This window comes from Bactrocera dorsalis, chromosome 5, assembly GCF_023373825.1.
Source record: "Bactrocera dorsalis isolate Fly_Bdor chromosome 5, ASM2337382v1, whole genome shotgun sequence".
Taxonomy (NCBI): Eukaryota; Metazoa; Arthropoda; class Insecta; order Diptera; family Tephritidae; genus Bactrocera; species Bactrocera dorsalis.
The window spans coordinates 50,105,058-50,125,978 of NC_064307.1; the positions used below are offsets into that span (position 1 = coordinate 50,105,058).

The 20,921-nt window shown below is 35.3% G+C and overlaps 1 protein-coding gene across 4 annotated transcripts in view; it reads left to right on the top strand.

The window, feature by feature from the left end:
• The window catches only part of LOC105223463 (SOX domain-containing protein dichaete), a 137,154-nt gene extending 120,489 nt beyond the window's left edge, over positions 1-16,665 (top strand). For all 4 annotated transcript variants that reach the window (XM_049457564.1, XM_049457565.1, XM_049457563.1 and 1 more), the window contains 2 exons: positions 9,617-9,705; positions 13,808-16,665. In XM_049457564.1, the coding sequence (XP_049313521.1) occupies positions 9,617-9,705; positions 13,808-14,455 (737 nt within the window). In that variant the 3' untranslated portion in view covers positions 14,456-16,665. The remainder of the gene's footprint in view (positions 1-9,616; positions 9,706-13,807) is intronic.
• The last annotated feature ends 4,256 nt before the right edge of the window (positions 16,666-20,921 follow it).

The following is a 20,921-nucleotide window of genomic DNA, read 5'->3' on the forward strand; positions in this document are numbered from 1 at the left end:
TTACAGTTTGGCTTTTGTTCGTCGAGAGAGGACTTTACTTTTCAATTGCCTACTCAGTCCGAAGTAGCACCTGTTGGCAAGAGTTATTCTGCGTTGGATTTCCAGGCTGACATTGTTGGTGGTGTTTATACTGGTTCCAAGATAGACGAAATTATCTACGACTTCGAAGTTATGACTGTCAACAGTGACGTGAGAGCCAAGTCGCGAGTGCGACGACTGTTGAATGACAGGAGATATTTCGCCTTGCCCTCGTTCACTGCCAGAAGCATTTGTTTTGCTTCCTTATCCAATCTGGAGAAAGCAGAACTAACGAGACGGTTGTTGAGGCCCGAATTATTTTCTCCAGCAGCAGATTGAAGAAGTCGCACGATAGGGAGTCGCCTTGTCTGAAACATCGTTTCGTATCGAACAGTTGGGAGAGGTCCTTCCCGATCCTAACGGAGCTTTTGGTGTTGCTCAACGTCAGTTTACACAACCGTATTAGTTTTGCGGGGATACCAAATTCAGACATCGCGGCATAAAAGCAACTCCTTTTCGTGCTGTCAAAAGCAGCTATGAAATCGACGAAAAGATGATGTGTGTCGATCATCTTTTCATGGATATTTTCCGAAATTTGGCGCATGGTGGATAACTGGTCGGTTGTTGATTTTCCAGGTCTAAAGCCGCACTGATAAGGTCCAATCAATTTGTTGACGCTAGGCTTTAGTCTTTCATACACGCTCGATATAACCTTATACGCGATGTTGAGGAGGCTTGAACATACATATGGCTCAAGCAGCTCACGACTTTCGGTCTGTGACCTAGAATCCTCTGGGTAGCCTAAGAACATCCATTTGAAGGCGAGCTGGGGTTGTGCGCTGGGTTTGGGACCCGCCACGTAAAAAAAGCACCCCCAATGAAAATTAATAACAAGCCTTGGATGAAAAATAACTGTAAACCAGGGAAATTATAATATCAAAGATTTTCACGCCACTTTTTAATGATACATATGTATATTTTGCCTTATAGATCTTTTGAAGTTCGCTAAATACTTGTCCAAGTGAATTTTGGCTAAATAATGTAAAAACCAAACATTGTATATTTATTATAAGAAACTAAGTATTTTGAATTACTTTAGGTTTTAGTAAAAAATTAAAAGGCTTTTGTGCAATGTAACGGTTTTACTTTCTTTAACTGCAACATTATTTAGTATTGTATTTCAGGTCCCATAACAGTTATTTTATCCTAGTTTCATGGTCCAAGCACAGAATTTTTAATACATGTAAATATCAAGCTTTTTTTCCAAGATGTGATCACTCATGAGTATTCGGAATTTTTATTCTTAACGGAATCGCAAAATCACCGTTATTCGCTTATCCCTACAGATGCTTGTCGCTTTTGGCAGAATATTGGAATCATTCTGTCTATAAAACTGTGCGGTTTCGGCAGTTTTAACTTGGAGCAAATTAAAATACTTTGAATTGTCTGAAATATGGGTTGAAAGTTAGAGGAAACTGGTAGTAAAGAAACATTATATTCAATATCTGTATACGAAGTAAAAGAAATATATTGAAAGACATATCTAGTGTCACAAAAAGAAGCATTTCAAGAAGCATTTTGCAGAGGATTTCGTTAAGCTTAGGGCAACGAACGGGAAGGACCCGATAAAACAATAATAATTAGGAAAATGAATGAATGAATGAACTCTTTAAGCCCTCTTAAGTGAAAATAACCGATTAAAACGTTTGCAGTTCGCAAAAAAGAACATTAATCACGGCAGAAAGTTTTGGCCAAAAGTAATATTTAGTGATCAAACTAAATTCAACATTTTCGGGCCGGACTGTGGTAATCAAGTATGTCGAAGAGCGAATACAGAAATGCACCGTAAAAATACAATAGAGGGATTCTCTTGCTATTGCAAGATTGTACCATGACACAAAATGCAGAAATAATAAGGGCCAGAAAGCACCCATTGCAGAATCTAGTGATATATGTATGATCCATAGACAAATTGATCAGAATCTCTTTTCTTACTCTCTCGCTTGTGGAGTAGGCGCGATGACAGAAGAATAGGGAAAATAATGTGGTTAACGCGCTATTTGCATACCTCAGTGGTTGTGTGGAAACTGTAGAATACCCAAAAGTTGTTTATAAAATGCCCAATCTAAAAATTTTCAGCAGTGGCGTCATTAGCAAATGTTATAAAAAATGCGAGTTTTGACAGCTCTCTCTCGATTCGTATCAAGTTTTCTATGATATGAACGGCTGATTCGGTCAACTTATTGAGAATGACTATTGTGCATGACTATTGTGAATTGGCGCACCTTCTGCATTCATTCTTTAACAAAAAACTGTAACAAAGCTTTATAATTTAAGTAGAAATTATAAAATCTATTTAAAACTTACCTTCCTCAACAATTTAACGGCGAAATATGTCCAAGAAGAAAATTGTGCAATTCGTGCACCATGCAAGGGCTTTGCAAGAGATAGAGAATCCCTCTAATATGTTGAATCAAGCAGGAGGTGTAATGTTGTGGTGTAATGTATGAGTGGAAATTGATAATAAAGACAATTAGAATACTTGTCCGGATAAACTTGGACTTTCGGGTCGATATAACTTTCAACAAGATTATGACCCAAACCATACGGCTGACAATGCAAATACATCGAATGTTTTCGAAACGACACCCCAGTCGCCAGACCTTTATCCGATCGAGCACTTGTGGGCAGATTTAGAGTGCGCCATTCGGACACCCAAGATTACGTCAAGAGATACTCAAAGAAAGCGCCGAGATATCAGCTAAGAGAACAAAAAACTTGGTGTTTAAAAACAAAATAGATAAAGAGAGGTTATTAAGATGAAAGGATATTAGTTACTACTAGTACTACAAGGTGTGTTCCAAAGTAAACAGGACTTAAAAAAAACGTAACAAATGGCTTTTTCGGCAAAATCAATTTATTTTATTCAAATTAGTCTCCTTCTGCTTCAATACAGCTTTTTGCACGGTCCAAAAGCATGTCGAACGAGTGTTTTAGTTCGTTGGTCGGTATAGCCGCCAGTGCGCCGGTGCAAGCCTTTTGAATAGCCCCTATGTCAGCATAACGTTTTCCTTTCAATGGCAAATGCATTTTTGCGAAAAGGAAGAAGTCGCACGGTGCCATATCAGGTTGTTCGTTCAAAATGCGATAAGTCGATGTTTTGGAGATGTTCAATTCCATTTCCATGAATTTCAATGATGATTTCGTCTGATTTTTGATGAATCCACGCACAGTCTCGATGGAATTTCCGGTGATCACGGATTTTGATTGGCCCACATGTTTATCGTTATTTATGTCCTCACGACCACTTTGAAAACGACAAAACCACTCGTGCACTCTACTACGGGATAGGAAAAAATCGCTATAAACTTGTTTCAACAATTGAAACGTTTCGGTAAAAGTTTTACCAATTTTAAAACAAAATTTAATGTTGGCTCTTTGTTCGAAGCTCATAACAATAACGTCACTTCCAATCAATGAAATGTCATGAAATTCTCACTGAACAATCGATAAAGATAACAGATTCTAACGCACTAGTCGACATATACAGGGTAGGCCATTTAAAGTTGACCCATCTGGCAGCGCTGACAAATCGGCTAATGTCATACCGCGTTAGAAGCGTCATTCGAAGACAATTTATACCATGGAACAGTACACTCCAATAGAACGCGCTGAAATTGTTCACGTTTAAGGTTGGTACGCAGCTCTAAAGTAATTGCTCAAGAACAAAAATACATTATTTCTGAAGTAATTTTGACAGCTGGTTACGCATTGTGAATGATCCACATTAGAAGAGCAAGAGAGAATAAACAAAGTAAACAAACTTTGTGCGTATGTATGTATGTGTATGGTAACACAAATATTTTCATTGAGATTTAAGGAATGTTGTTGATGATTGGTTGGTTTTATACAACATTTCAAAATGGAATATACTTTATAATAATGATTTCAACTAATTTAGGATGAATTTGACGATTACTTCGAATTTCCCTCAAGAAACAATTGTTGATTTGATGTTTCTTCGCAAAACCAGGTTTGCCATATTCACATTTTATTGAAAAAAAGTATTAAAAATTAGTACTAGATTTCTTGAGAGCTGCGTACTAGCACAAGTAACTTTATCGCAGGAACGTTTCTGGACCGTTTCTTAAGCGTTTTTTTATATGAAGTTTTTACGTTTCTTGAGAGCTGCGTACTAAGCTTTATATTCAAAATAACTTTTCAATTGTGTTAACTCAACGTGCGTTTCGCAAAAAAAATAAAGTGAAAAGTGCTCCAGTTAAGAACACAATTAAGTCTTTATACGCAAAATTTGTGAACACCGGTAATCTCAGTAATGCCAGTCATGCATCCAGACAACGCACAAGACGTTCTGATGAAAATATCGAAGCTGTACGAGCCAGTATTGAGGAGACTCCATCGACATCGAGTTATCGCCGCTCTCAGGAATTAGACATCTCTCGCACCACTCTCCGACGCATAATTCATAAAGATTTGAAGATGTTTCCATATAAAATTCAAATGGCACAAAAACTAAACCCAGCTGATTATCCGCGACGCCTTAATTTTGGCAAATGGGCCATCGAAATGGCTGAAAACGAACTTGACTTTTGGCGAAAACTCATCATGTCAGACGAGGCACATTTCTCGTTGAATGGAGGCGTAAACAAGCAAAATTGCCGATTTTATGCCACCGAAAATCCTCAATTAATTGAAGAACAGCCTCTTTACGACCAAAAAGTAACAGTTTGGTGCGGTGTTTGCGCGAATATGATCATCGGACCGTATTTTTTCGAAGACGATGATGGAGCCACGACAACAGTCAATGGTGAGCGTTATCGAGCCATGATAACGGATTTTGTGATACCCATTATTCGCGAAAATGACATGGATAACTTCTGGTTTCAACAGGACGGGGCTACATGCCATACAGCTCGACCAACAATCAATTTATTGCGACCATTTTTCCCCGGGCGATTGATATCGAAAAATGGTGATGTTGACTGGCCACCGAGATCACCAGATTTGACGCCACCAGACTTTTATTTGTGGGGTTATTTGAAATCCAAGGTATACGCTAATAAGCCAAAGACCTTAGCTCAACTGAAAGCCAACATTCGACGTGAAACAGCCGCCATATCATCCGAAACATTGGCCAAAGTCATGGAAAATGTCGAAAAAAGAGTGCATTTAGCTGTCAAAGCTAAAGGTGCCCATTTACGCGATCTAATTTTTAAATATTAGCTGAAACAAATCCCCTTGGACCAAAATAAATTATTTTTGAAATGAACAAAAAACATTGTTTTCTTTTGTTCTTTTTTTTTAGAAACAAATGGGTCAACTTTAAATGGCCTACCCTGTAGTTGGCGCCACCAGGGGGCGCTAGATTCAAAAAGGTCCTGTTTAATTTGAAAAAAACACGTTTGCTATGTAGGTATTAAGTTGTAGCGTTATTATACGTCTGTACATACGTATCTAAATTTATATGCAAATATATCAGTTAAACCAGGGATGGGCACATTTGCCCTCAGTGGCATTTTGCCCGTGCGGGCACGAGTGCCCATTTTGAGGGCTAGATGAGAGGATCATCGCGGGCAAACATGAAGAGGGAAGTGAGAGCAACGTTTTACCACTCCATATTTACAAATGAGAGCAACGTATTTTCCCACAGCATGTTTACCAATGAGAGCGCACGCATATGTGAGAAGTTGCACTGTGGGTAATAACTGTAAAATTGCCTAACAATTTTAAGTTTCTTTGTAACTACTATAAATTAATAAAATGTAAGACAAATAAAAAAAGTAAATGAATATTTTATTTCAGTAATAAATTTTTAATATGTCTTTATAACAGCAATTAATTTGGTTTATTTGCCATAATAAATTCTATGTTTGGTTTAATCTCATTTGCTGTAGCTACGCGCATTATTGTACTAAAATTTAAATCTGATAACCTATTTCTTATTTTATGTTTGTTTAATTTCATTATTGAAAAAAATTGTTCACAAATGTAGGTGCTTCCAAACATAGATATAATTTTCGAAGCACAAAGTTTCAAACAAGGATATTTCTTTAAGCAAAGTTCCTTATAAAAAGTAAATTTGACTGAAGTTTACCCAAACTTATTTTTTAAAAGAGTAGAGCACTGTATATCATTAGCTCAAGCTTCAAATCTTGTGGTGAATTGCGAATATCGATGATAAAAGGAGCTACGAAAATGTCGAAACTTTCTTGGAGAGTGTTTAATACTGTAAATCTTTCACATAATTGAACTAATAAATTTGAAAGCACAACAATATTTTTCAACGTTCAGCTTTTGATTTTCACCTAATGTCCTTAGACGAGGGAAAAAATAGAAATTGCTTGCAAGCAACTGCTCTCTCCAAAGCTCCAGCTTCCTTTTAAAGCTTTCGATTGCGTCACTCATGTCAAAAATTAAATTAAGCTTCAAATTCAAAACATTAAGATTTTCCGTAATATCAACTAAAAAAGCTAAACCTGCTATCCAATTTGGATCGTGCAATATTTCAAATGATTTATTTTTGAATTCCTATGGAAAAAAAAACATTATATTATATATATCCGTTTACGATGTACACAAAACATTACCAGAAAGTTCAAAATTGATAACCTCAAATCGTAAAATCTTGAAAGTGTTTTCCCACGACTTAACCATCGCGTTTCTGTGTAATATGGTGTGCCCACATAATCAGACTCCCTATCTTCAAGAGATTCCTCAAGCTGACGATGATTGAGACCGTGAGATCTTACTTACTACACATTTAACGAAAACGTCCATTACATGTGTAAAAGATAACGACTTAGCACATAGGGCTTCCTGATGTACCAAGCAATGTACAGCAATGAAGTCGTTATACTTTTCTGTACTAAATTTGCTTCTAAGCCTGCCTATAAACCCGCTTTTGTGACCCGTCATTGATTTAGCACCATCTGTCGCCACACTATGCACTTTGCTCCAGTCTAAGCCCTTATCAGCAGCGCAATTCTTAACGGCATTTGAAATGTCTTCTCCTGTAGTAGTTCCATTCGTAGGTATTAGGTCCAGCAACTCTTCTGTGTTATTGAACTCAATATCTGTGCCCCGAATAAACACAGGCAGTTGTGCAATATCATTTTCATCCGTACTCTCGTCTAGAACCAACTATACAGAAGTAAATGTGGACATTCTGTTCTTTAATTGCCGTTCACTATCACTTGCCATATCTTGTATTCTTCGTGCAATGGTTCGCCGCGATAAGCATATTATTTGATACTTCGGAAGATGTTCTTTGGTTAAAGTTCCAACTGCTTCCAAAATGCATTCTTTAATGAAATCTCCATCGGAAAATGGGTGGTTACCTAACACCATTTTAAGTGAAACTGCATAGCTAACATAGATTGCACCCTTACTATCAACAGAACACTCCTCAAAGTACAATATTTCAGATAATACCATATTTGGAACAACTTAATAACTTACAAACCTCTGCTTTATTGTTGTCTAACGACTTTAAATGCATAAAAAAGTCGGTACGGGATTCACCTGTATACCGATCATATTCTTTGTGTTGCGCTTCGTAATGCCTTTGAATATTGTATTTTTTCATCTGAACATGTTTTTTACATAGCAGACATTGTATGCTACCAGAACTTTCCTGACATAAATACTTTTCTTCCCATTCCGCATTAAATGGATTAATTTTTCTTTTTAAATTTTGGGCACTGCTTTCTTCCTCTGATAACATTTCGGCAGATTTAAATTATAATAATTTCAATTTTTGAACCACTGTCTTCAAACGTATATACATTCAGAATCATAAAATATTTGTCGCAGGGCATATTTGGTTTTGCGCTATAATCTTGCGTCTTGTTAATTCGTTGCTGGCTCGACAACGACTGAACGATAGAGCGAATTTTGCAAACAAATGTCGACCACTGCATTAGTGTTTGTATTCTATTTGTGTGCTTAGCCACTCTCAATCAATAATGCCATACCGCGCAAATATATTTTTATTTGATGACGTATTATTATTTTAATACATTTCCAGAAGCAACTTAGATTTTTAGAATTTAACAGAACAATTATAAAAAAAAACCTAAATTCTTTGAATATTTTGATGAAACAACCAAACTGAAAATATCACAAATATTAATATATATATATACATATATGTATTTATATAAGCATTTTCATTAAATTATATATATATATATGTATATATATTATGGTCACAAGTATCGTTTTTTTATATATGCATATATATAAAACTGCCTTGCATATGTACGTATAAAAGCCCACAACTTGATAAAAGTTTTTCCAATTGTAACTAAAATGAATTTTTGCAACTGGCATCACCACCATTGACTGATCTATCACATGTACAGTGGTGTGAACAAAATAGAAATAACCATAAGGTGTTGTGAAGTTTTAAAATATATTCTGTTTTCTTATTAAATAAAATTGTTTTTAGATACATAACATAACATATATATATATTTTCCTAACAGTGATTAAAATTTCCCACCATGCAAAGGTAAATTAAAACAAATTTTAATGCGAAACTCTAAACTCTGCAAATTATGTTTACCCCTTTTTGTTCACACAACTGTACAATTTCGATATGAAGTAAACTTCCACCCTTAAATTTGTGTACAATGTCAGTATTGCCGCAACCACTCTGCGATGAACATCAAGTTATGGAGGAATGTAATTCATTTTTTTCGCAATTTTTCTCAACTTTTTATGCCCTTCTCTCCGTAAACTGATATTCCCCTTATCTAGCCCCCGTGCGCACTTTGCTAACTTTGCGGGCTAAAAATGTGCCCATCCCTGAGTTAAACAAACAGTTGGTGGTTATTAAATCATCGGCTGATAACAAGAAAATTCAATGATGAACTATCACGACCACTTTTGCTACTTAACTTTGCACACAAAAAATGCTTAAAGTTATGAAACGTCTTTATAATTTAAGTCGAAAAAATGTTGTACAACTTTTAAAAAATACAGAGAATATGTTAATTTAATTCCTAAATGCTCTACGGGTACATACTTATAAACGCCCACACTTACTTATATCATGTATGTGTATATTGTTGTTCATTCAAACAGTGGTTGATGTAGTGGAGGCAGTATCTAAAAAGTAGCAATTTAGACATTGTTTTCACACAACCTCCTCTTTGAGAATTTCTAGACAGCAACTGCATACTTCTTTAAACGAAATTATTGGTATGGCGCTTGTAATTATGCACCAAAAGTACTTACAAAACATATTCATTGCTATTTTTACTATTCATTTATCTATACAAAAATCGTAATCAGTACTTTGAAGTTTGCCACCTCTTTTATTTGATTAAAAGACTAACTTGAAAAAATGTCTTGAAAGAGCTGAATCATAAAACAATTACATGAAGTCAGCAATTTAACCCTTTTTCATTTGACGAGTTAATTTTGATATGAAAATTATTAACAATGAATCAAATTTCAATTTTTAACTTCGTATTTTGAAGAGGATGGCAATTATTTTAAACAAAAGAGCCGTAGCGCTACCAGTTTTCTACAAATTATTCAAACACCTTGTTACCTTACATATGTATTTCAGGTATAACGCCAGGGTACTTTGCGCCAGGGCCAGCAGCAGCATATCACTTGGGCAGCCATCTGACACAGACCAATTCACCAGCATCACAGGTGAGTCGTTACATACATACATTTATTTACATATAAGTCATATAAGTCTCGAGATAACAAGCCTCTACTGTCGAAATGCCTTCGAAAGCAAATCGAGCCATTCCACATATAGTGTATGGGTAGAAAATTCCGAATTGTATACGGCTTAGGGAAGTGGTGAGCAAGGCGCCAACCAATCAGCTCAATTGAATTTATAGTCGAAATTAACCGACTGTTCAACAACGGCGCTCTTGTAACGGTTGCAACGAACCGACCACCTCCGCAACGCACTTAAGATGCACCAAGTGGAAGAGGCACCTCGTGTGTTTGCTATTCAATTTAATCACATAATTACGGAACTTCTACATACAGATGCCTACTTTTCACTGCTGCCTATTATATTTTTATACGAACGCTAAAACGGTGACCGATGCCCAATGTGAACCTTATCATAACGAAGCCATCAAATATTGCACTGTACTGCACGCTGCCCTAAATTGCTCTAGGCCTATTCAAGTGCAACTCAATGCATTCCCGTAATCCTTTGAACTTTTTCACACCAATTTACAGCGGACATGGATTTATGTCAAGTCATCGTCAACTTTGTTGTGAAGAATTTTTCATAGCTACAGCACACGCTAAAGGCGGAGAGTAAACAGAGCGCATGGGAAATACAAAAGGCGAGAGAAAAAGGGTATATTATATACTTATGTATGTACATATGTTTGTTTTATGTGCCCTGCTGTCAGTGCTCTGCAGCGAACTTGCAATTATTCAATTATTGATTTTATGAAGGGCGCATTGCCTTGCATACAGTTTTATAAGGATACAATTTAGTAAGCGTGTAAAAAAGTCTCTAGAGTTGGTTATCATCCAGAGAATTAGGGTAAGACAGCTACGGTTTTAGGCGTGACAAGTACTTTTAATTGTTAAATATGAACGCGTTTAAGGCTGGTTCCACATATCACTTAATGGAAATGACATGTGGGCGTTCTGTACTTGACATATTATGTAGGACCTTGTTTGCCTGTTGAGTGAGGAGTGACAAATTGCACCTGCTGCAGTAAGAAAGGAAAAATAAAACAATATTTATGTATATGCAGAACATATTTGTTTGAATACATACGATTATCATGCACAGTATACTCTCGAAAAGTAAATTCTCAGAAAGTAAATAATCGCGGAAAAGTAAATCACCTTTAAGATTACATATGCACTTCGAAAAAGTAAATTTTTTAATTTACTTTTCAGAGAGTGTGATAAAAAATTCGAAACGAAGTAAGCAGCATTTCTTACGATGATGCAAAAACACTTACTCTCTTGTTTATCGCGTCTTTTTAGTAAACAAGGAAACTGCTGATGAAATAGAAATTTTGTCAGACACTTCAGATGGAGAAGAAGTCAGCCAGGAACCCAAAGTGACATATGCGGAAGCAATTCAAAGCGTAAACAACTTGATCCACTGGTTTAAAAATGAAAACGATGCAAATCAGGTGTCAGACTTTTTGAATTGTCGTACAAAAATGGTCAGAAAATATATTGCAAAAGAAAAAAACAAAAGAATATTCAAGATTTTTTTTCTTCATAGTAAATACATATGTATGTATGTAAATGTAAATATGTTTTTCATGTAAATCCATATGTTTTATTGAAGCAAATAAATGGATGAATTTTTTAAGTTTAAAAATGCATTTAATATTATAAAAACAGATAATTTATATATATATTTGGAAAAGTAAATTATTCGAAAAAGTAAATTACCCAAAATACCAATCGATTTACTTTTCGAGAGTATACTGTATTGCAAGCAAATAAAAAAGTGCCAACCCTGGAAGTCCGTTTCATATTTTTTGCATGTCTTTGAAATACATACTTTTGTAGTCGGCGCTATAAGTATGATACACCCATCAATTTCTTTAAATTGTAAAACCATGCAATTTCATGAAGTTACTTTACTTAGTAATCGAGTGAATATACACATGTTTATGATAAATTGCATTTGTAAATTTTCCTACCGCAGTTTGCGAAAGGATTGTAAACCTTTACTTTCTTAGCTGAAATCTTTTTCTTAACGAGAATTCAACTTTTTTACATCACCCCTATAATTACCCAACTTATAATGGCAGCCTTAGCAGCATCATTAAGTATATGTATATTCAATCAACTTGCAACGCCCACATATTTATCAATCTGATGTCGAGTTTCACCGCCACCAACTTTTCAACTCAGCCTACAACACCTCAATTATTCAAAATAATAATACCGCCGAATACAATGAGTGTAAAAGTCATGGCATTTAATAATGCATGCATTCGAAAGATCTTCAATAAATGGCTATAAATTTATATGGAGTGATATATACATATATATTTAAATATACATATACACACATATGTATATTGTATATACAATTGATAAGCTCAAAACGATTCGTCGATCTATTGTATGAAGTGATGCACTTTAAGGAGTTTTTGGAGAACAAATAACTACTTCTCCAAGTGGGATCCATCTATTTTTTATCAAGTCTAACTTAACAGTTAATAACATTTTTTGCTCGATTAAAGTTACCAAAGTTTTACGCGACTACAAATTAATCAAAAGCAAATTGCAAAGCAAGTTCATAATTATCTACAAAGGATGATGCGACAGCGTATGTCTTATTGTTATAGTTAACGCCGCAATGGGTGTTCTTTTTTTATTTAAAAATAATTAAAATACCGACTCTGTAGAAATGCTTTATTTGTACCTTAGTATTAATCTTTATTTACTTTTAGCTTAATTACTTCGTATTAAAGACAAATTTAAAATATAAGAACTAGAAAAGTGTTACCGTGGTGATGATCGGCCGAGCGGCTCGGCTAGGCTGCAACATAATATGCGATGTATCCGCCACTACACCACGGAAGGGGCCGCGGTCGTGTGCGTAAATGAATATGTGTAAATAACTTCGCTAGTAGTGAAATAAATTAACTGGTTTCTGCAAGCCACCCATCTCGGTAAGAAGAGGATGAGTACTCCCAGTATAACTTAGTTCACTTGGTTAAAGGATTGTAAGGGATTCGTCGAGCACTGCCTAAATTTTATAAAGATTTTGTGAAATTTTCAAAGGAAAATATTTAAAACGCGGCCATTGCGACGTAATTTACGACAGTCCCTTGAAAAGCAGGCGCCTTCTCGTTGACAGAAGAACTTTCTACAAAATCATCAAAAGTAAAAATAAAAAAATACGAGGTTTAGTTAAGAAAATAAAGTAGGTATTAGAAAAAAGAGACGTTTCCACAAAAAATTCAAATTTAGGTGAAAATGTCTCAACGTTTTAGTTTTCTTAAATTATTGAAATTGAACAAAAACCCTAATATAAAGAATTTCGATTCTCTGGTTGACATTTTCCATTTTAGTCTCTTAGGTTGAGTTTATATCTGATAGTGCCTTGAGCATATTAAAATATTCAGTTCACAGTATTGTAAAACTTTTATACTACAATATTTGTATAGAAAATGCCTCGCTGGTAATTAAATTTATAGCCTAAATCTTACCAGAAGTTTTACACACCATCTATTTACACGAAATAAAAAGAGTGTGTTAACAACATAATTATACCCTAAAGCGTTCTAGAAATACAAACACCCCTACCCTGCTTTCATTCAGTTCAAGCACATATGTTGCAAAGTGCACCGCAAAGCCTGAGAACGAATCCACCCTTACAAACTGTTGGCTATCGTTCGTCAGTTCCGTAAGCTGTAATTGGAGAAATCAAAACACAATCAACCGAAAGGAAAACAAAAACGAGCGTGAAATGTAATAATAGGATTCTCAATAGATTTGAATTGAAAAGCAAACATTTAAACAAATGCGATTACAACTGCATTCAATTACAGTCTTCGCGCCTCGCCTGTACCGTAGCTGTGTGAAGGGCCGTTAGACAGGGCGGGTAACCTGTATGGCATGTTTACTTTCCCTCAGCATTGCTTAATTGCGGGTGCAGAATGATGGCTTTCCATTTAAGTCGCTTGTTATCGTGGTTGGAACAAATCAAAATGTTTATAGAATTAAACCACACAATTATTTTAACTTCACTTCACTTAAGCTTTTTCTCCGTTTTTTTCTCTTATCTTCTCTATAGACCGGCCAAATGGATGTACCGAAATTCGCGTTAGATCGCAGCTCGTACCTGAGCTCCGCAGCCACAGCTGGCACGCTGTACGAGACCTCGAAAGCAGCCCAAGCGAGTGCCGCCTACAGCGCTTACTTGGACCCCAGCGTCCTTACAAAGGCATATTTCGATTCCAAAATGTATCAAGATCGTGCTGCCAACTATGCCTTTGACATTTCGAAAATCTACGGTGCCCAACAGCATGGCACATCGGCGGCTGCCGCTGCAGTGGCGCATCAACAGCAACAGCAACACTTGCTCAATGGTCTAGGTATAGGCAGCTCACACCAGAATAGTAGCAACAATAATAACAACCATACAACAGCGAATAACAATCTGGACGAACGCGACAATACACCGCATTTAGATAGCAGCAGTGGCGCCGGTGGTGGAGTTCCAATTGGTGTGGCGGATTCTAAGCCGCATTTACACTCGCCAACGGACGCACAACTTGACTACTCACAATACGCACAGTACGGGCAAGTCGGGGGAGCCGCTGTTGGTTTGGGTGGTGGCGTGGTTAGCAACGGCGGGTTGGGTGGCATTGGCTCGGGTAGCGGACCCGGCGTAACTGGTGCTGGCGGCGATTTTCGACGTCCGCTTACAGTCATATTTTGACCACCATCCGTCGAGAGTGAGGAACTCAACCTGTCCATGACGAACTAGAATTGGAAAAAGTGAGGTTATAAGCATAAGAACATATAGTGAATCAAAAAAAACGTGTACAGGGGATGGTTTCAAACTTTTGAGATGCATCCAAAAGTGTTAAAAATACTTTTTTATAAATTTTCATAATTTAAAATGTTTTTATTTCATTGCCATTGCAATTAGTTAACATAAAATAAACTGACGAACAATTTGTTTTGATTATTTAAATGAAATTTATTTTTAAAGACACAGTTTTCCTCAAAAGAATATTATATACATACATATATCTAAATTAACTCCATTTTCCAAACAAAAAAATTCTACAGTGTGCATAGCTGGTCATTTTAACACTCTTTAAGGAATACTAATACTTTGCATTTGCTCCTTTGCCTTCTATCATAGTTTGTAATATTAGATTCATAGAATGCACCAAATTTTTTAAAATCAGGAGATGTATTTGCTCATAATTCGGGTTGTTATCCTGAATGAAGTCGTAGCTACCATTTAGGTTGAGTTTAGCTGGCGATGATGTCAATTTATTTTTTAATAGTCCATTCTTAATATATTTTTTTCGATGAAAAGAGTGTGAAAAGACTCTCCTAATAAACTAAATAAAATTAAAATTAAATACTCATCAGCCAAAAATTACAGAATCAGAAAATTCTTTATCTCGGTGTATATACTTTTTATGGGCAACGTTTCGTAATATTTCTCTTCGCTAATTGTGGCTTGTTTCGCAGTGTATACGCTCTAGAATCGGCCGAAAGCAAGAAGTTCCAAACAATTTGAGGTTGGAGTTTTGCAATGGCAGCTTTCTGCAACTCCTTGGCGTTCACGACAGCCGATATTTTGGGGTGTTCCTTGATACTCCGTTCCATTACCTTGCCAATTTTGACTCCAGATTCTGTGAATCTTAAGATATTTGTTTATTCACCATTTTTTCTTCAAAAAAATACGACCGCGAAATTCGTTCATCAAAAACACACATAATTTTGACTATGCGCTAATAAAACAAAATAATAATAGCGGTACGTACCAGATTTAAATTTAAAGTGTTGCCTACGTAATTGTAAAAGTTTTTTTTGACTGCGAAAAAACAGATCAAATTCGAAATAATTGTTAAAATGTTTATGAGAATGCGAAAACTGGATAAGATTCTGATACTGTTGTTCTTGGTTACAGCTTAAAAGCTGAAATAGTTTAAAAGAAAAGTGCATTCAAAGTCAAAACATCTATCTGTACCAGTTTTTTTTTGTTTCACTGTATATACAAATGTATGCGTTTGAGCGATAACCGTAAATCGTACGAATATTTCACAACAACGGTTTTATTTCTAGGATCTTAGTACATAGCTGCATATATAAAATAAACGAATATCTAACAAATACTTGACTAAATAAAAGTAATTGTAGAAAAATCTATCGAAGTACTTAAGCAGAAGGTCGAATTTTTTACAGGACTGTAGCAAAAAAAAAGAGTTAAGGCCTTGGTTTGGTTTGAGGTGGATTTTATAATGTAATGTGTAAAAATTATATGTAAGTGAAAATAGTTATTAAAGTGTTACAAAGTTGGCAGGTTCATTTGTGAACGAGTGTCTAAACAGTGCTCCATGCGGATAAGATTCCCTAGAAGGTTGAACAATACTGTAACATCTTAACTGTCAAACTGAAAAATTATACACAGTGTTAAGTGAATGAATTTAGTATTATGTTCAAATGTATATTTAATGTGGAGACACGTCCTTACATTTGACAGGATATAATAAGGCATGCTTCTTTTGAAATTGTTAAATATTTTAGTTTTTCTTTTTTTAAGAATGGGTGGTAGATATTTTTCATTAAGGAGTTAGACCAGCATGAGATTTTCACAAAATCGAAACTTTCTTTAACTTAATCAATCAACTATAATGTGAAATCGAACGAGGATCATCGAAGACTTTTCCACGTAAACACTTGAATAAATTAACTGTAGCTCTGCAATAACATTATTTATTAATGGTTTCTATTATTGCGATCAGAAATTTAATAATTTTTTTCAAACACACCACTTAACGAAAAATTGATGACTTGAGTTCCTTTCTGTTGTAACGTTCCTTAGGAACAGCTTCGGCCGCAGAAAGCCCTCTTAAAAAGCGGTTTCCGAAGGCTAGCACAGCTGTCGTGCAATATAAAAAATATAAACTTAGATGCGTGTTCATGATTCGTTTCTTGTTTCCTTACTCTAAGAAATATTTGTCAAAGCTTGGCTCTTTTTTAGATCTCTTAACTGGCCTAACCCCTTCAACATTTACATTAAGTCAGTTTTTCAATCGTTTTACGTGAAAATAAAAAAGTTTCATGGAGTTTAAGCAGCCACATAGAAACTTATACTTGTGTTTAAATTAATAAAATTTTACGTAATTTTTTCAATTATAATTTTTTTTTTTGGATTTAATGTTTGTTTTAAAATTTTGACAAGGCATTGGGCTAAAGAAAAATAAATAGTATTAATAACCTAGGTATGTTGAAGTCTTTTGATAGAACATCATGCACAGAACTGTAAAAATGTGTTGAGTTGTTGAGATTATTTCGAAATGTGTAGAACTTACAATTTATGACGGACATACATATTAATAATACAGTACGATATAAATTTTAAGTAAATAAATAAGAAATCAATACCATTAAGCATTTATTATTAAAAGAAGTATGAATAAAATTGTTTAAATAATAATAGAGAAATGAAGAACGAAGAAACAGTCGATAGCATTAAGCAGAGTTAATAAGCTACAAATATAAAGCAAATACGAATTAGTAAATGTTAATAAATAGAAATGCATAGCATAATTAATATTCAAATAAAATGTGCACACACACACATACACACATTGAATCTAACGATGTGGCCATTGTAATTAAAATATTATTATCAATAAAAAATATGCAAATTCATAGGTCTTTCTATGTCAGCCATGTAATCCTAAATACGCAACAACATTTTCAACCACAGAGTAAAATTGGCGGTGACATAAAATAAATATGTACACATATTTATGTAAATATAAACATACCTACACATGTACATGCATATATGTACGAGTATATGGAATTAACTTAAATTAATAGCAGGCCAATGTGAAATGTTTGCCACAAAGGCATTGGCAAAATTATTAACCCGCTGCGCTGCAAACCGCAACTCAAACAGCACTCCAGCCAACTCAAGTGAGCGAAAGTAAAGCGTTTCCTCATTTATTTCTGCATTTGCTCATATTTTGTGCCTTCTGTCACCAGAGTTGTTTGCGCTGTGACAAAAAAAGCAAAAATCATAATTATGAACATTGCAGCGCAAAGAGAAAATCAACCCTTAAATGGCTAAAATAGTTGTTTTATTTTTATTTTAATTGCTATTTGGTTCTTTTGAGGATACAGTCAAAACGAAACGTGCGCCACTTAGCGGATCGAGCAGGTAAAAGTAATTGGAAAATTGCACTAATTGCAATTTGCGCCAATTTGAACGCGCTTCAACTACTCTGGCTTTGAGTATCCTCTCGGTGGCGCACAGTTTGCCTAAACGACACAACACTCCCAATGCCCCCACGGCGCGCTCCTCAGGTAATGAGTAATGAGCAATTAACTCAAATCATCGTGCTTCGTTTCGTCGCAATTGGTAGCTTGAAAGCGTTGACACCTTCGCGGCTCGGTGAGATGGGAATGCTGGAATTAGTTTAATTGAAAAGCCCTCAAAATTGTTGATTTATGACTCTTATATGTATATATATATACATATATAGTACAAAGCAAACTCGTATTCCTCTACATGGATTAAAAAATTAAGATATAGTATGTATTATCCTCCTATGCCTAGAAAAGAAACTATTATATGTAGATAAATCGCATCTAAAAGAAAAGCTTTAACTTCGGTTACACCGAAGCTACAATACTCTTCACAAATACAAACGGTTCCTTAGAAAACTGATCCCATAGTTAAGTTTGTATGTCAGCTTTATGTTATATTGCTCCGATCTGAACAATTTCATCGGAGATTCCCTTTAAAAAAACCTTATGCTAAATTTCATAAAAATATCTCATCAAATGAAAAACTTTTCCATACAAGCACTTCATTCCGATCGTTCAGTTTTATGGCAGCTATACTTATGCTATAGTGATCTGATATCGACCGCTCCAACAAATGAGCAGCTTATTGATGAAAAATGGACAGCTGCAAAATTTCAGATCTAAATCCCAGAAACGAGGGACGGGACGAAGAAACAGGCAGACTTGGCTAAATTGACTTAGCTCGTTACGCCAATCATTTTTATAACTAACTATATATGTACTTTATAGGGTCTCTGACGTTTCCTTTTGGGTGTTACAAACATCGTGGCAAACTTAACATATCCTGTTCAGGGCAATAAAATATTGCCTAAGAATATAATATGCTTTATTTGAAGAAATTATTGAATTAACGGATCATCTAAGTAGGGCTTTTTCAATAGCCTTTTTTGATAGATCACGCCTTATGCCTGAGCAATGTTTACAAATCGTTCAACTTTATTACGAAAATTCACGTTCAACTTATGGTCAACATCATCGGGCTACTGAGCGTACTATTCGCAACAACATCACCCATGTTTACACCCAGCATTCATTATTGGATACTATTGGACCGAATAGACCACTTCCAGCATGCAGTGAAGAAAGTATGGCAGCCGTAGCCATTTGGTTTCAACAATACGTCGCCACTACCCACACATCGCATCAGTCAATGGATTCATTGAAATAACACTTCGGTGAGCAGATAATTTCACGTTTTCGGCCGGTCGATTGGCCACCAAGGTCGTGTGATACCATACTGTTAGACTTTTTCCTGTGGGATATGTAAAGTCTAAAATCTATGCGGACAACCCTGTTTCGATTTAGATCTTAGAGCGTGTCTTTCGCCTGTTACCATTCGAAATACTCGAACGAGTCATCAAAAATTGGAATCAACGGATAGATCATCGGAGACGTAGCCGCGGGCAACATTTGAAAGAAATAATCTTGAAAATATAAATGCCAATGAATGTTCTTTCGAATGATAATAAACATTATCCATTGAATTTGAAGTTTCTGTGTTTTTTTAAGTAAAGAACCTCGAAATGAATCACTCTTTACAATCAAATTTGATACTTACTAATTTATATTAGTAACCAAGGTCTAGACTTATTTCAATAACATTCGGAGCTAAAATGCATCAAAAACGCTTTAAAACCAGATGGAAAGTCAAAATGGATAGAATTCTCAATATCGCATAGTCAAAAAAGTATTTTTGTATTTTGTCAATAGATGTCGCTGCAGACCTATATCTCCAGTGCTACCAATCACATTGTATCATACCATATAGTGTTGGAAAGGTGAGATTTTTAGCTTCATTTAACCAAAAAATTCGGGGAAGTTGAAAAAATGTTACAGCTGTTCAAAAATGAGTGAAATTAATATTGAAATTTACTATATTTTGAAATTTTTGTATAAAAAGGGAAGAATGCCACACAAGCCACCAATGAAATTTGTGAAGTTTACGGGGACAATGATGTATCAATTCGTGTAGCACAACAATGGTTCGCTCGCTTCCGTTCAGGAAATTTCGAAATTTTGATTTACACTGATGGAATAATGTCTCTGGCGGAAAATGCGAAAAAGAAATCGACAAGTTGTTTATTTATTTATTATTATAAATATAAAAAGAAAATAAGTTGAAGTTTGATTAGAAATACGAAAAGACTTTTTCGACTACCCAATATTTGGGCATTAACTTTTGACATAACTCAAGTATATTGGGGAACATGTTTTTATTTTGGGAATATAACTCACACTTATCGGTCAATATCACATTCTGCACAGAGTCTGCTAAATTAACGAAAATATATACATGCATATGTATATACATATATACGTATATTATGTGGGAACTGGGGTCATTCAGTAACCAAAACCTTATAATGGGTTGTCAAAAAAGTCTTGCGGTACTTTTATTGAATTTTTTTTATTGAAATTGAAATGAATTTTTGATGACTCATGCCCAGCTCTTGACCGATGCCACGGCTGCTACTATGCCGGTCTCTTTCGACCAATTCAGTGATTTTATCGCAATTTTCGACGACAGGTTTTCCGGAGCGTGGCGCATCTTCGACCACCGTGTTAGCGCGTGAAATACCTTTCCAAAAAGGTATAGCATGACCCGATGCGACGAATAAAACTAGAACTACGCGCTTTCAGCGCCAACTAGCGAAAATACCGCAAGACTTTTTTGACAACCCAATATATCAAACATTTTGGGACGTTAGATGTCATATCTTAATCTAATTGTAAAAAGTTTTCTCCCAATAACTTCATTGTGCTTTATTTGTATACTGTGAAATGGAGGAAAGGATTTTAAAGTTTGGTATTATTTTGCTCTTGCAAAACCCTTGCACGGTGCA